The following is a 12880-nucleotide window of genomic DNA, read 5'->3' on the forward strand; positions in this document are numbered from 1 at the left end:
GGGTTTGAACCGCATAGATAGCCAGGTCTTTTTCCTATGAAGCCACTAGATGAGTTCAAACCACCAGCTTGCCTTTCAGTTAGCAGCTGGGCACTTAACTGTTGCACCACCAGGGCTCTTTAGACGCAATTTAAATATCCAGTATTAGAAGAATGGCTAAATACATTTTAGGGGCTCCCTCAATGACCCTGTGCTAGATGCTTTATCACCTTTAAATCATTGCATTTCTCACACTTGCTCGTTACAACAGTTTTAGGAGGTGGATATTCTTTCTTTATTTTCCAGATGAGGACATTGAAGTTTAGGGAGATTAGCCTAAGAACAAACATTTAATAAGTGAAAAAGCCAGGATTCTAACCGAAGTCAGTCTGATTCCAAAGTTCGAGCTCCATTATGTAAAAATATAACATTTTTAAAAGTGTACCCTGAAAATACAAATGTTACTTATGAGAGTTGGGGGATTGGGTTTTTTTTTTTCTTCCCTTGTTTCTTTTTCCTTTTAACTTTCCATATTCTCTGTAATACTTATGTAATTAAAATATTAGACTCTAAAATAAAAGTTGATCACATGTTTCAGTGACTGTGATAGTCTAATGTGGCTAAAACATGGGGCTGTAAGAGGAGGGTCATGACTTGAGAAGGAGCTGGGTTGTGAAAAGCTTTGCGCACCCCCTGCTAAGGAGTATGTCCTCTACACTGAATGGTGTGTAGAAATGTAAAGTGTTTAGAGTGGCTGTAGGGGTGATGGAGTAAAGTAATCAGACCTGTGTTTTAATAAGATTGTTTGCATTCATGATCATTATTTGGAGCCTTGGCCTTTAAAACACTGACAGGATAGTGTCCTTTGAAAATGGCAAACAGTTCATCAAAAGCAGTAGATACTTAAAGTTACCTGCTTTTATGTGTTCAAGAGCCTCATATTTTTCTTTTTATATGGCAAATGTCCAATCTGGAAGACACTGTAAACAGTGAGAGAAGGACAAAAAGGCCAATACCGTGAATTGTAATTAGCTGATTTGATTTCTGTGCCAAATTCCAGCCCTCACTAAGTCCATAGTCCTCTCTGGCTGTCACAGATTGAATGGTGCCTTCCCAAAATATGGGTTGTGAATCCTAACCTCTATGCCTGTGGTTATAACCCTATTTGGGAAAGATTTGTCTTTGTTATGTTAATGAGGCAGGGTTGGTAGAGGATGTGTCTTGAGTCAATTTCTTTTAAGTTAAAAAAGAGATTAAACAAGCAAACAGAGAGAGAGAGACAGAGAGAGAGACAGAGAGAGAGATGGGGGTAAGATGGATGCCAAGACACATAGAGATCTCCAAGGAACCAGAAAGCAGAAACTCAGAAGTGACTAGGACCGTCCTCCAGAGCCCCCAGAGAAAAAAGCCTTCCTTTATAGCCAGCATTCTGAATCCAGACTTCTGGCCTCCTCAACTCTGAGAGGATAAAATTTCCAATTGTTAAAGCCACCCATTTATGATAATTCTGTTACAGCAGCACTAGATAACTAAGATACTGCCGATTCCTCATCTCTGACACGTTACCCTTCTTTCAACACCCTGGGGCTTCAGACTCTTCTTTGACTGTTGCATTAACAATAGTTTTCTAAGTTTGCATTTCCTTTGTTAATGTGTAAAGGTTAGGCTCTTCAGTAGATGTCAGTGTAAAATGGTTTAAAAGTATGCTGTAATCCTTCTTCAATGCTGAAGATGTCTTCAAAATGGGAGTAATTTAAGAACTAAATAACTAACCTCACTGGCAAAATTTTAAAGATTTTTTCTTAATTGCACCTTTAAAAAAAAAAAAAAAACTGAACTACCAGAGAATACTGAGAGCATTGTATGTGAGGCTGGAAAATGGTCTCTCAAAAATTAGCTACAGTTCTTAGCCAAGGTCATCTAAAAGGGTTCAGCAATTCATTCACAAGTTCTTCTTCTGTATGCTGTGCATTGACTCTCTCCTCCTTATGGAAGTAATTTTTAAAGAAATAAAGTGACTGTTGATTCATTTTACTTCAGTTCAATAGCATATTTCTTCAGTTCAATAGCATATTTCTTAAGTGCCTACTATGTGCCAGACATTGCTTTTAATGCTGTTAGGTTCAGAGATGTATAAAACATAGCTCCCGGGCAGCTCACAATCTGCTACTGGAGAGAAGTCGTCTACGAAGAAATAATACCAGGTTGCACACAAAAAGTGTCATGTAAGAGGTATAGATGTGATGGTGTGTGTGAAGGGTGTGATGGTGGAAGAAAGAGGGGAGAGAGTTATAACTCTCAGATAGCCAGAATGGCTTTATTAAGGCAATGGCATTTGAACTTTGGCTTGAAAGGATAGAAGGCTTTCCATAGATAGAAATAAAGAACAGTTCATAGCAGGTATTCAATGTTTGCTGAAGGAATTAATTAGACACAGGTGTGAAATATGCTTGAGAATAGCAAGTGCAGTAATCTATACCAAGCACAAACTCACCTTATATGAAAAATTCTAATTCACATGGTCCATGAAATATGCAAAGGATGTATTCTTGAAAATTAAACTAAATATGCTTAAGTCAAAAGCAATTTTCCCATAAGAAATAAAGGCAAATGAGAGAATTAGGGAGGTTTGGGTCAAACTAAAGTAACATTTATAGTCAAGATTAGCAGTTCTCAAAGAATTTCTACAGACCTTAGAGATTCATGAAACCCAGGGATCCATGAGGCCAAAATTATTTTCACAACAATACTAAGATGCTATCTGCTTTTTTCACTATGTTGACATTTGCACTATTTGTGCCATAGTACAAATCAAGGCACTAGCAACAAACTGTACTAGTAGTCATTGTATTTTTCATTGGCATGCACTTGCAGGGGGAAATAAAAGATAGTTTCACTTAACAATGTCATTAATAGAGCAGTAAAAAATATTAATTTATGAAACCTCAACTCTTGCGTACACTTAAAAATATTATGTTACGAAGTGGAAAGTATTTTCAAGGTATTTTATACTACACACTGTTTCAATGTGTGTCTAAAGGAAAAGCAGTGTCATGATTATTTTAGTTGCAAGCTAAACTAGCCTCTTTTTTCATGCAACACCATTTTTAATTGAAAGAACTGATTGTTAACCATATAACCATGTAAACTATGGTTATATAGACCTGAGTATTTGCTAGACATTGTCTTGGAAAGGAACAAAGTGAGCTTGTCAGTTCAAGGAAAACAACTGGCAGTACTTATTGACAATGATAAAATTTGAACTTTCAAGGTAAAATTAAAATTTTGGAAAACTTGTATCTGCCACCATGAGCTTCAGAGCTTTGCAATGCTGATGAGATTGTAGTTGCTATTAATGAATGTGATGTTTTTATGTCATATAATGAAAGGTGTCAACATTTGGAAGACCTGCATAACTCAGTGAACCAATATTTTCCTTTATAATCCATGCATGATGATACAAAGGTCCATTCAAAGCTTTAATGTAGTAGTATATGAAGAGTTCATTTATATAGTTTAATATTTCACTTTGCCACTAAACTTTCCAATTTAGGAGTTTTTATGCAGTATCAAAGGAGAATACCCACAATTATCTGAAAAGCCTATTAAAATACATCTCTCTTTTCCATCTGACATACCTGTTAGAGGCTGGATGTTCTGTGAATATTTCGACGGAAACAGCATATCACAACAGATGGAATGGAGAAGGAGATGTGATAATCTGTTGAGGTTATTGGGTGCCATCAAGTTGATTTTAAACACACAGTAACCCCATGTGACAGAGTATAGAGCTACCCCATTGGATTTTCTAGGGTATAATCTTTAGGGGAGAAAGTCACCAGGTCACATCCCCATGGAGCTGCTGGGTAAGTTCGAACCACTAGCCTTTTAACTGTTGTGCAACCAAGGAGCCATATGCAAATCTAGCTACCTTATTGTAAGCCACACATTAAAGAGATTTGCAAAACTGGAAAATAATGCCCCTCTTCATAATAACCATTTTATATTTTGGAAAAATATATTGTTCATAAAAATGTTATTTGTGTTAACACACCATAGATTTATTATTAATGTTCAAATGGGTTAGTAAATAATTTTTTTTATTTTCTCAGTTATAATTTCCAGTATGGTAAATGTCAATAGATATAATGTATAAACAAAAATCCTTTGGGGTTCTCAACCATTTTTAAGAGTGTAAAGGAGTTCTGAGATTATTTTTAAAAAAAAATGAGAACCACTGGTATAGCTTATCCTATACCATGAGTCAGAATCAACACCTGGGCAGTAATAAAAATAACTATAACTTCTCTTAAGTAGGATGAGTGGTAGACGAGATGAGGAGAGGGTTAGAGAGTGCAAGAGTTAGACCAGTAAGATAGAGACATCCTGGAGCAGGAAATAGTAAAATTGATTGTCTTCTCCAACACCATTGGAAGTTGTTGGACAGGAAAGAACTCTTACAGGCTCTACTTCCTTTGCCTAAAAAACCTGCAGAGTGACATTTCTTTACGGTGAATTATGTGTTGGCGGAGTATGTTGACTGTTACATGGACTGCCAGAAGATGTACAAATCTGCCTTGTAAGAAGTACAGCTGGAATACTCTTTAAGCAAGGATGGCGAGACTTGGTCTCTAGTATTTTGGTCATGTTATCAGGAGGGACCAGTCCTTGGAGAAGTATACCTTACTTGGTAGAGGGTCAGCCAAAAAGGGGAAGACCCTAAATGAGATGGACTGACATAGTAGGTATAACAATGAGCTCAAACATAGCAACATTCGCAAGGATGGTGCAGGACTGGGCAGTATTTCATGCTGATGTACATAGGGTCATGATGAGTTGGAACAGACTCAACAGCAGCAACACCAGTATAGCTTTTCTCAAGTAGGGCTCAGTGTAACGACTGAATCATGGGTGGAGAGCCTAATAAAAGTATACTTTCAAGTGACAATGAACACAGAGATGATGGAAACAGCAGAAACAAGAAACACTCGTATATACAACATTTTTTTTCCTCAAAAGCATTCTCACAATCACAAGAATCTAGTTTTTGTATATTTAGTATATTTTCTTGGCCATTATTTAAAAGCAGGAGATGGGACTGAGAATTAGGACTAGAAATGAGAGGTGGGGTAGATGGTAGAACAAGAATAGAAGCAATTGGAATGAAGCTTTGGTGAGAGATGGTGAGGAAAAGTAAAGTGGAGCCAGAGCAGTGCCTTCGGAGACCACTTCTACTGTGGGCCAGGTTTCTGGGTCAGTATAGAGACTTTGGGGAGTTAGGAGTCACCTTAAAATTAAAATGGCATTGGCCGTGTGACTGAAAAACCAGTCCAAACAATTAGCAAACAATTAGCGTGCTTGGCTGCTAACTGAAAGGTTGAAGGTTCAGGTCTACCCAGAGGCGCCTTGGAAGAAAGGCAGGGTGACCTACTTCTGAGCAATCAGTGTTGGAAATCCTATGGAGCACAGTTCTACTCCAACACACATGGGATCCCCATGAGTCGAGATTGACTTGACAGTTATTTATATGAAGAACAAAACAGAAATTCCCAGGAAGCCTATTACCTACAAAAAAGCAAAATGATTTTATAAACATCCCTCTGAAATTGTGGGAGAAGGAAATATTTTAAAGTTTTTCTAGTGATCAGGTCATGGTATGTGGCAATTCTACAATACTCACTGAAAATTGCATAAATTATCACTGCTTTTCTCTTTAGTGAGTAGCATTTGTTGTATTCATGTTATGAGCATAAATACAATTGTAAGGGCTTCCATAAGGGTCTTTCCTGATCTGAGTGTCCTCTCAGCCTATAAATACTTTCATCTGGTCATTTCTTAAGTTCTCCTACCATGAAGGTTTTCAGGAAGCTGAACACCATGGTATAAGAATGTCTAGTGCAATATATACGCTGGGTACAGGATGATGGAAGTAGAGTGGAAGAGCAGAGAATCATGCCAGATGCTGTGCAAAGAAAGGTCCAGAAGTATGTTGTTGCTGTTGTTGTTATGTGCCGTCGAGTCGACCCCGACTCATAGCGACCCCTCCTTGGGTTTCCGAGGCAGTATCACTACGGAAGTAGGATTGCCCAACCTTCCTTCCGAGGAGTGGCTGGTGGGTTTGAACCGCCAGCTGTCTGGTTAGCAGGCAACTGTCTTAGCCACTATGCTACCAGAGAGAAGTATGAGAAGGTAAAAATAATAAGCAGTTTACAGCTATTTACATTTGCAAATGATTTTTAAAGCTTCTGTGTAATTTATTCAACAGTTGAAATGCCTTCTTTGAAGAGTACACTATGCTTAGGCTTACCTGAAAAGTGTGAAGAACTAATACATTCCTGGTTGTTTTCTTTCAGCTCCTGAGAACCATGTCTGTGCCCAAAGGTCAAGTTCTGGATAAAAATCTGAATGAGGAAGGGCTTGGAAGTGGAGACTGTGGCGACGATGAAGATGAGTGTCTTGGAGCCTCTGGCGACGGGATGATGAAAGTGAAGAACCAGCTTCGCTTCCTTGCAGGTAACTGCTTAGTGCTTGGCTTAAATCGGGGCTACACATGTCAATGCTCAGGAATGAAAACTCCATTGGATCTGCTCTCTATCACTCCCCTACGATCCCCACAGCACACACTGCCATCGACTCTTTCAGGCAAGACTATCCTCCACCAAAATGGCATTTTTAGGTAGGCTTTCTTTTTCACCCTCTGGCCCTGGGTAGACTACAAGGGTCACTTCTTGTTTGTCATCATCTAAAATGAACTGACCTTATCAGTTGGCTTTGTTTCCCGTTGGAGATTTCCTTGGGTCCTCTCAATTATGAAAAGGAATGGGGAAAAAAAGCACTGATGGGATACACTTTGAAGGAAGAGCCATTGTCCAATCCTCTTTTTCTTAAGACATCGTGTTTAGTTTGTTTTCTCAGGAGCAGCCTAACCTAAATAGGCTATGACATACAACTGCAAAACTACAGAAATATGACAATAGAAAAATAGTAATAAGAGGGTTGCTGGGGTCAAGAAGGCCAAAAATAAATAAATAAATGCCTTTACATTTGAATTATATATAAACGTTTATGGGTAGCCCTCGTGACGCAGTGGTTAAAGCACTCAGCTGTGAACCTAAAGGTCGGCACTTTGAACCTACCAGCCACTCTGCAGGAGAAAGATGTGGCGTTTGGCTTCTGTAAAGATTTACAACCTTGGAAACCCTATTGGGCAGTTCTACTCTGTCCTATAGGCTTACTATGAATTGGAATCAACTTGACAGCAGTGGGTTTGGGTATCACAGTTTAGAAAGCACTTTCATATGGGCTGTATTTCTCCTTCTGTCCCTTTCCTTGTCTAGTTCTTCTCTCTAATCCTACCCTGCAACTGGGTATTACCCAAAGCTCTCTTCTTTAGCCTATCTTTTTTTTTCTCTTCTGACATAACACATCTTTTATTTTCATAATTTATTTTAGTTTTTGGTTGTGGTTATTGAGAATATACACAGGAGAATGTACAATTTCTACATGTACAATTGAGTGACAGTGATTATATTCTTCAAGTTGTGCACTCATTCTCATCCTCTTTTTTTTTTGAGTTCTTCCTCCCTGTGAACATAGACTCACTGGCCCCTAAGGTTCCTATCTCCTCTTTAGAGTTGCTGTTTTTCCTTTGATCCCTTATAGATAGTTCTTAAAAGAGCATTATGCTTAAGGCAGACCTTTTTTTTTTTATTGTTATTATTGTTAGGTGCCATCGAGTCAATTCCAGCTCATAGCGACGCTGTGTACAGTAGAATGAAACACTGCCCAGTCCAGCATCGTCCTCACAATCCTTCCTGTGCTTGCGCCCATTATTGCAGCCACTGTGTCAATCCATCTTGTTGAGGGCCTTCCCCTTTTTCTCTGACCCTCCACTTTACTAAGCATGATGTCCTTCTCCAGGGACTGGTCCCTTTAACAATATGACCAAAGTAGGTGAGACAAAATCTGGCCATTCTCGCTTCTAAGAAGCATTCCAGCTGTACTTTTTCCAGGACAGATTTGATCCTTCTTCTGGCAGTCCGTGGTATTTTCAGTATTCCTCCCAGCACCACAATTCAAAAGCATCGATTCTTCTTCGGTCTTCCTTATTAATTGTCCAGATGTCACATGCATATGGGGCAATCGAAAATACCATAGCTTGGGTTAGGTGTACCTTAGTCTTCAAAGTAACATCTTAGCTCTTTAGCACTTCAGAGAAGTCTCTTGCAGCAGATTTGCCCAGTGCAGTATGATGTCTGATGTCTTGACTGCTGCTTCCATGGGTGTTGAATGTAGATCCAAGTAAAATGAAATCTTTCACTTCATTCTTTACTCCATTTATCATGATGCTGCTTCTTGGTCCAATTGTGAGAATTTTTTCTGTCTTCTTTATGTTGAGGTATAATCCATACTGCAGATTGTAGTCTTTGATCTTCATCAGTGATTCAAGTCATCTTCACTTTCAACAAGCAAGGTGTGTCTTTTGCATATCACAGGTTGTTAATGAGTCTTCCTCCAATCCTGATGCCACATTTTTCTTCATATAGTCCAGCTTCTTGGATTATTTGCTCAGTATACAGGTTGAATAAGTATGGTGAAAGGATACAATCCTGACACACACACTTTCTGATTTTAAACCGTGAGAAATCTCCAAAGCCAAACTCCTTGCAGTCGAGTTGATCCTGACTGTTAGTGATACCCTTTGGGTTTCCAAGGTGATAAATATTTACAGAAGTAGTTTGCCTGGTCTTCCTTTCACGGAGTTGCTGGTGGATTTGAACTGCCAACCTTCTGGTTAGCAGTCAAATGCCTAGGCACTACACCACCAGAGTTCCTTTAAACCATGCAGTGCCCCCTTAATTCTGTTCAAATGACTGCCTCCTGGTCCATGTGCAGATTCCTCACAAGGACAATTAAGTGTTCTGGAATTCCCATTCTTCACAACATTATCCATAATTTGTTATGATCCACACAATCAAATGCCTTTGCATAGTCAATAAAACACAGCTAAATATCTTTCTGGTATTCTTTGCTTTCAGCCAAGATCCATCTGACAGCAACAATGATATCCCTCATTCCATGTCCTCTTCTGAATCTAGCTTGAATTTCTGGAAGTTCCCTGTCATTATACTACTACAACTTTTTTTTTTTTTAATTATCTTCAACACAATTTTCCTTGGTGTGATATTAATGATATTGTTCAATAATTTCCACTTTCTGTGGGATCACCTTTCTTTGGAATGGATACAAATACTGATCTCTTCCAGGCAATTGGCCAGGTAACTGTCTTCAAAATTTCTAAGCATAAATGAGTAAGCACCTCCGATGCTGCACCTGTTTGTTGAAATATCTCAATGGGTAGTCCATCAGTTCCCAGACCCTTGTTTTTCACCAGTGCCTTCAGTGCAGCTTGAGTTTGTTCCTCCAGTGCCATTGGTTCTCAATCATACACTGCCTCCTGAAATGGATAAAGATCGACCAGTTCTTTTTGGTCCAGTGACTCTGTGTATTCCTTCCATCATCTTTTGATGCTTCCTGCATCATTCAATATTTTGCTCATAGAATCCTTCGCTATTGCAACTCGAGGCTTCAATTTTTTCTTCAGTTCTTTCAGCTTGAGCAATACCAAGGGTGTTCTTCCTTTTTGGTTTTCTAGTTCCAGGTCTTTGCACATTTCATTATAATACTTTACTGTTCAGCTCTTTTATTTCATCACTCATCAGTTTAAGAAAAAATGTGATCAGCTCTTTTATTTCATCACTCATCAGTTTTTTTTTAAAAAAAATCTTTTAGTAATTTAGCTAATCTACTGTTTGGTTTGAAGAAGACTTCAGGGGATATTTTTGGTTTAAGGTTTAAAGATGATCTCAGGGCAGCAGTTTCAGGGGTTCATCCAGCCTCCATGACTCCAGAAAGTCTGAATTCCTTGAGAATTTGAAATTCTGTTTTGAGTTTTTCATCCTTTGGTCAAGATTCTCTATGGAATCTTTGATCAAAATGAGAACACAGATCTTATTCACTGTCATGCTTTCAATTTTTACGCAGTACTACTATAAAGATAATTATACATCAGCCTTGACTACTCTTCTGCTGCTTACTAGTCATTTCTACCTGGCTCTCCACATCATTACACCAAACTCAGTGGTCACAAATCAAACTCATTGACTGACCAAACTGGTTCCTCACTTCATAGTCTTATTTCTTCATGCTACCATCATTCCCCCAGTCACTGAGGCTTCAAACTAATGTCATCTTTGACTTTTTCTTCTCCCTTGCCCCTCATATGCAACTGGGCTCTAAATCCCTGTTGATTTTTTTTTGTAATTTTTTTCTGCATCTATCACTGCTTCCTTTCTCTTTCCTGCTTCCACCCTCCTGTGTATGCTGTTACAATTATATCCTAAGTGGTCTTCAGGCTAGTAGGCTAAAACAGGAGTATTGAGAGCCTTAGGCTAGCAGATTAGAGAACAAAGAATCAGGGATTCAGGCAGAAGATTCCATTAAATTCATCTTGTAAAACTGCCAGATTAATCTTTCCAAAGCATCTCATACCTCTCTAGCTCAGCTGGCTTCCTCCTGTCCCTTTTGCCTTGAGGATAAAGCTCAGAGTCCTTAGAGTTCTGCATGCCTTCTGGTCTAGCCTATCCTGCCATTCTGGCTTCATTTCCCACCAGTAACCTCCCAGGAACCCTCTACTTTGGCAAAAACAGCTTCCGCCCCTTGGACAGCATAATTTAGTGTTCTTGTTTCTATCTTTATAATGTCACCCTTGTTTATTTCTACATAGTAACCCCTCTCTCCTTACTTTTCAACTCATACCAGTCCTTCAAAGTCTAATTCAAATATGATGCAATGAGAAGAAAATAGGTTCGAGAGTAAAGCAAACCAGGTTTAATTTCTGACTCAACTCCTTATGGGCTCATGACCTAGGGCAAGTTTTTGCCTCCTCTCTAAAGCTCCATTTCCTCATCCATCAAATGAAAATCATAACCTCAACTTCATAGGACTGTTGTGGTAGTAGAGGACGAGGTTGTAAAGCAGCCAGCCCAGTGTCTTGCACATACTAGGTGCTCTATAAATGTTTATTTCCCTCCATAAGGTCTTTCATAACCAACTCAGCCTTCAGAATCTCCATCTTCTGAATTACTAAAACACATTCTGCCAATGCTGTCAAGAATTAGTCTGCAGTGACTCCCAAGTTCCATTCCTAGGGCAGACATGATCATTCAGAGCTTGGCATCCTATAAGAATAACATTAAAGAAATATACAAAGTAAAAGTAATAGGTGCTGATGCTTATTGGACATGTACCATGCTCCATGCACTGTGCTCGAACTTTACATGCATTGTCGCATGTCATTTTCACAACACCCCTGTGAGCAGGGGTTATTATGATTTCCGCTTTATAGATGAGAAAACTGATGCTGAAAGAGGTGAAATAACTTGCTTAAGGTCATGCAGTCACTAAGGGCAGAGTCGGGGTTCAGAGCTAGGCAGTCATGTTTCGGAGCCCATGCTCTGAATCACTTTCAGTCTTCTTTCTCTACTCATCAACAAAATCATAAAAAGACTGAGTCTGCTTTGCATTTTGCTATGAAGAAAAGCTGACATCATCTAAGGTTTGCCCAGATCATTCACGAACATGCTAACTGGTCCCAGCACTGACTCCTGGGACACACTACTCTACCCACTTCTGCAGAGTACCAGTTGCTGTGGAGTCAGTTCTGACTCAGGGTGACCCTATGTGATGCAGGGTATAACTGCACTCCAGAGCGTTTCCATGTCTGTGACCTTCAGAACTGGATCACTAGCTATTTCCTCCAAGGTGTCTCAGGGTGGGTTCAAACCACTGCCTTCTCAGTAGTGAGGTACTTAACTGTTTGTACCACCCAGGGGACTCCCTTCTCCAGGATATTACCTGTGTATCCCTAATCTTAGTCCCTTAGCACCTCCTAGCCACATTCCTGTCCATTTCAAAGCACAGCTTCACAATTCCATGGGGAGTTAAGTTTTTAAATGGTGTTTGGTGTGAGACTTTGTCAAGGACCTTTTTAAAATCTCAGTAGATTACATCTGCTGGTTTCCCTTTGTCTACATGAATATTTATCCTCTCAAAGAATTCTGGTCAATTAGTTCGGCATGATTAACCCTAAATGCTTTGTAAACTGTAAAACACTATACAAATGGTGGTTAATTTAATTTGCAGGAAAAAAAATTATGCCTTACACCCAACAGCTTACACTTGCCTAATGTGTTCAGTGATCCTACCAATCTGGAGTCCCTCAGGTCCCCTTTGAGACATTTGTCATGCAGGGGAGACTCACTGGCAATCTGCCAGGATCATGGCACACTAACTATTTGGAATGACAGGCTATACAGTTTAGTCAACTGTTCCCACAATTTTCCACAAAATCTGGGTAGATGTTACCTGTTCCTGGTGATCTGTCTGCATACACTTAGTCAACTAGACCTGGCACACCACGTGCATTTACAACCATTTCATCTAAAACTTCCAAAGAGCTTTCTCCGAAAGACAACTTGAGACTAAAGACTAAGGCTCAGCATACGTTCAGACTCTCTTCTATGTCCCTTTTGTCCCTGAACAGACCTCTTGAGCCATGAACAGCAGGTGGTCCTGTTGGCTGGCTTCTCCAGCTGATTTCTTCCCTTCTTTTGGACCAAGTGCAGGACACCCACCTTCTGTTCTTGGCTCTGCTTCTAACTGGCCATATATCCTAGGACAAGCCCCTTCTCCCTTTTAAAAGTCACTTTCTCATTTGCGAAATAGAATGCCCAGACAGTTCTAGGAGGCCACTCCAGTGCCATCAGTTGGGGATTATGTTCATTTATTTGGCTTTGGTCCCTGGCAAGGTGCTTATCAGAGTCTTTAGGGGACAACTTTT

At 39.5% G+C, this 12880-nt stretch overlaps 1 protein-coding gene across 1 annotated transcript in view; it reads left to right on the top strand.

Annotated features, from left to right (window-relative positions):
• Window positions 1–12880, top strand: part of GPC3 (glypican 3) — a 612880-nt gene that overhangs the window by 527494 nt on the left and 72506 nt on the right. Inside the window, exon 7 of the mRNA XM_007950725.2 lies at window positions 6333–6492. Within this exon, the coding sequence (XP_007948916.1) occupies window positions 6333–6492 (160 nt within the window). The remainder of the gene's footprint in view (window positions 1–6332; window positions 6493–12880) is intronic.

The sequence above is a fragment of the Orycteropus afer genome, unplaced genomic scaffold (assembly GCF_000298275.1).
Source record: "Orycteropus afer afer isolate SDZICR_OR568_19922 unplaced genomic scaffold, OryAfe1.0 scaffold00287, whole genome shotgun sequence".
Lineage (NCBI taxonomy): Eukaryota > Metazoa > Chordata > Mammalia > Tubulidentata > Orycteropodidae > Orycteropus > Orycteropus afer.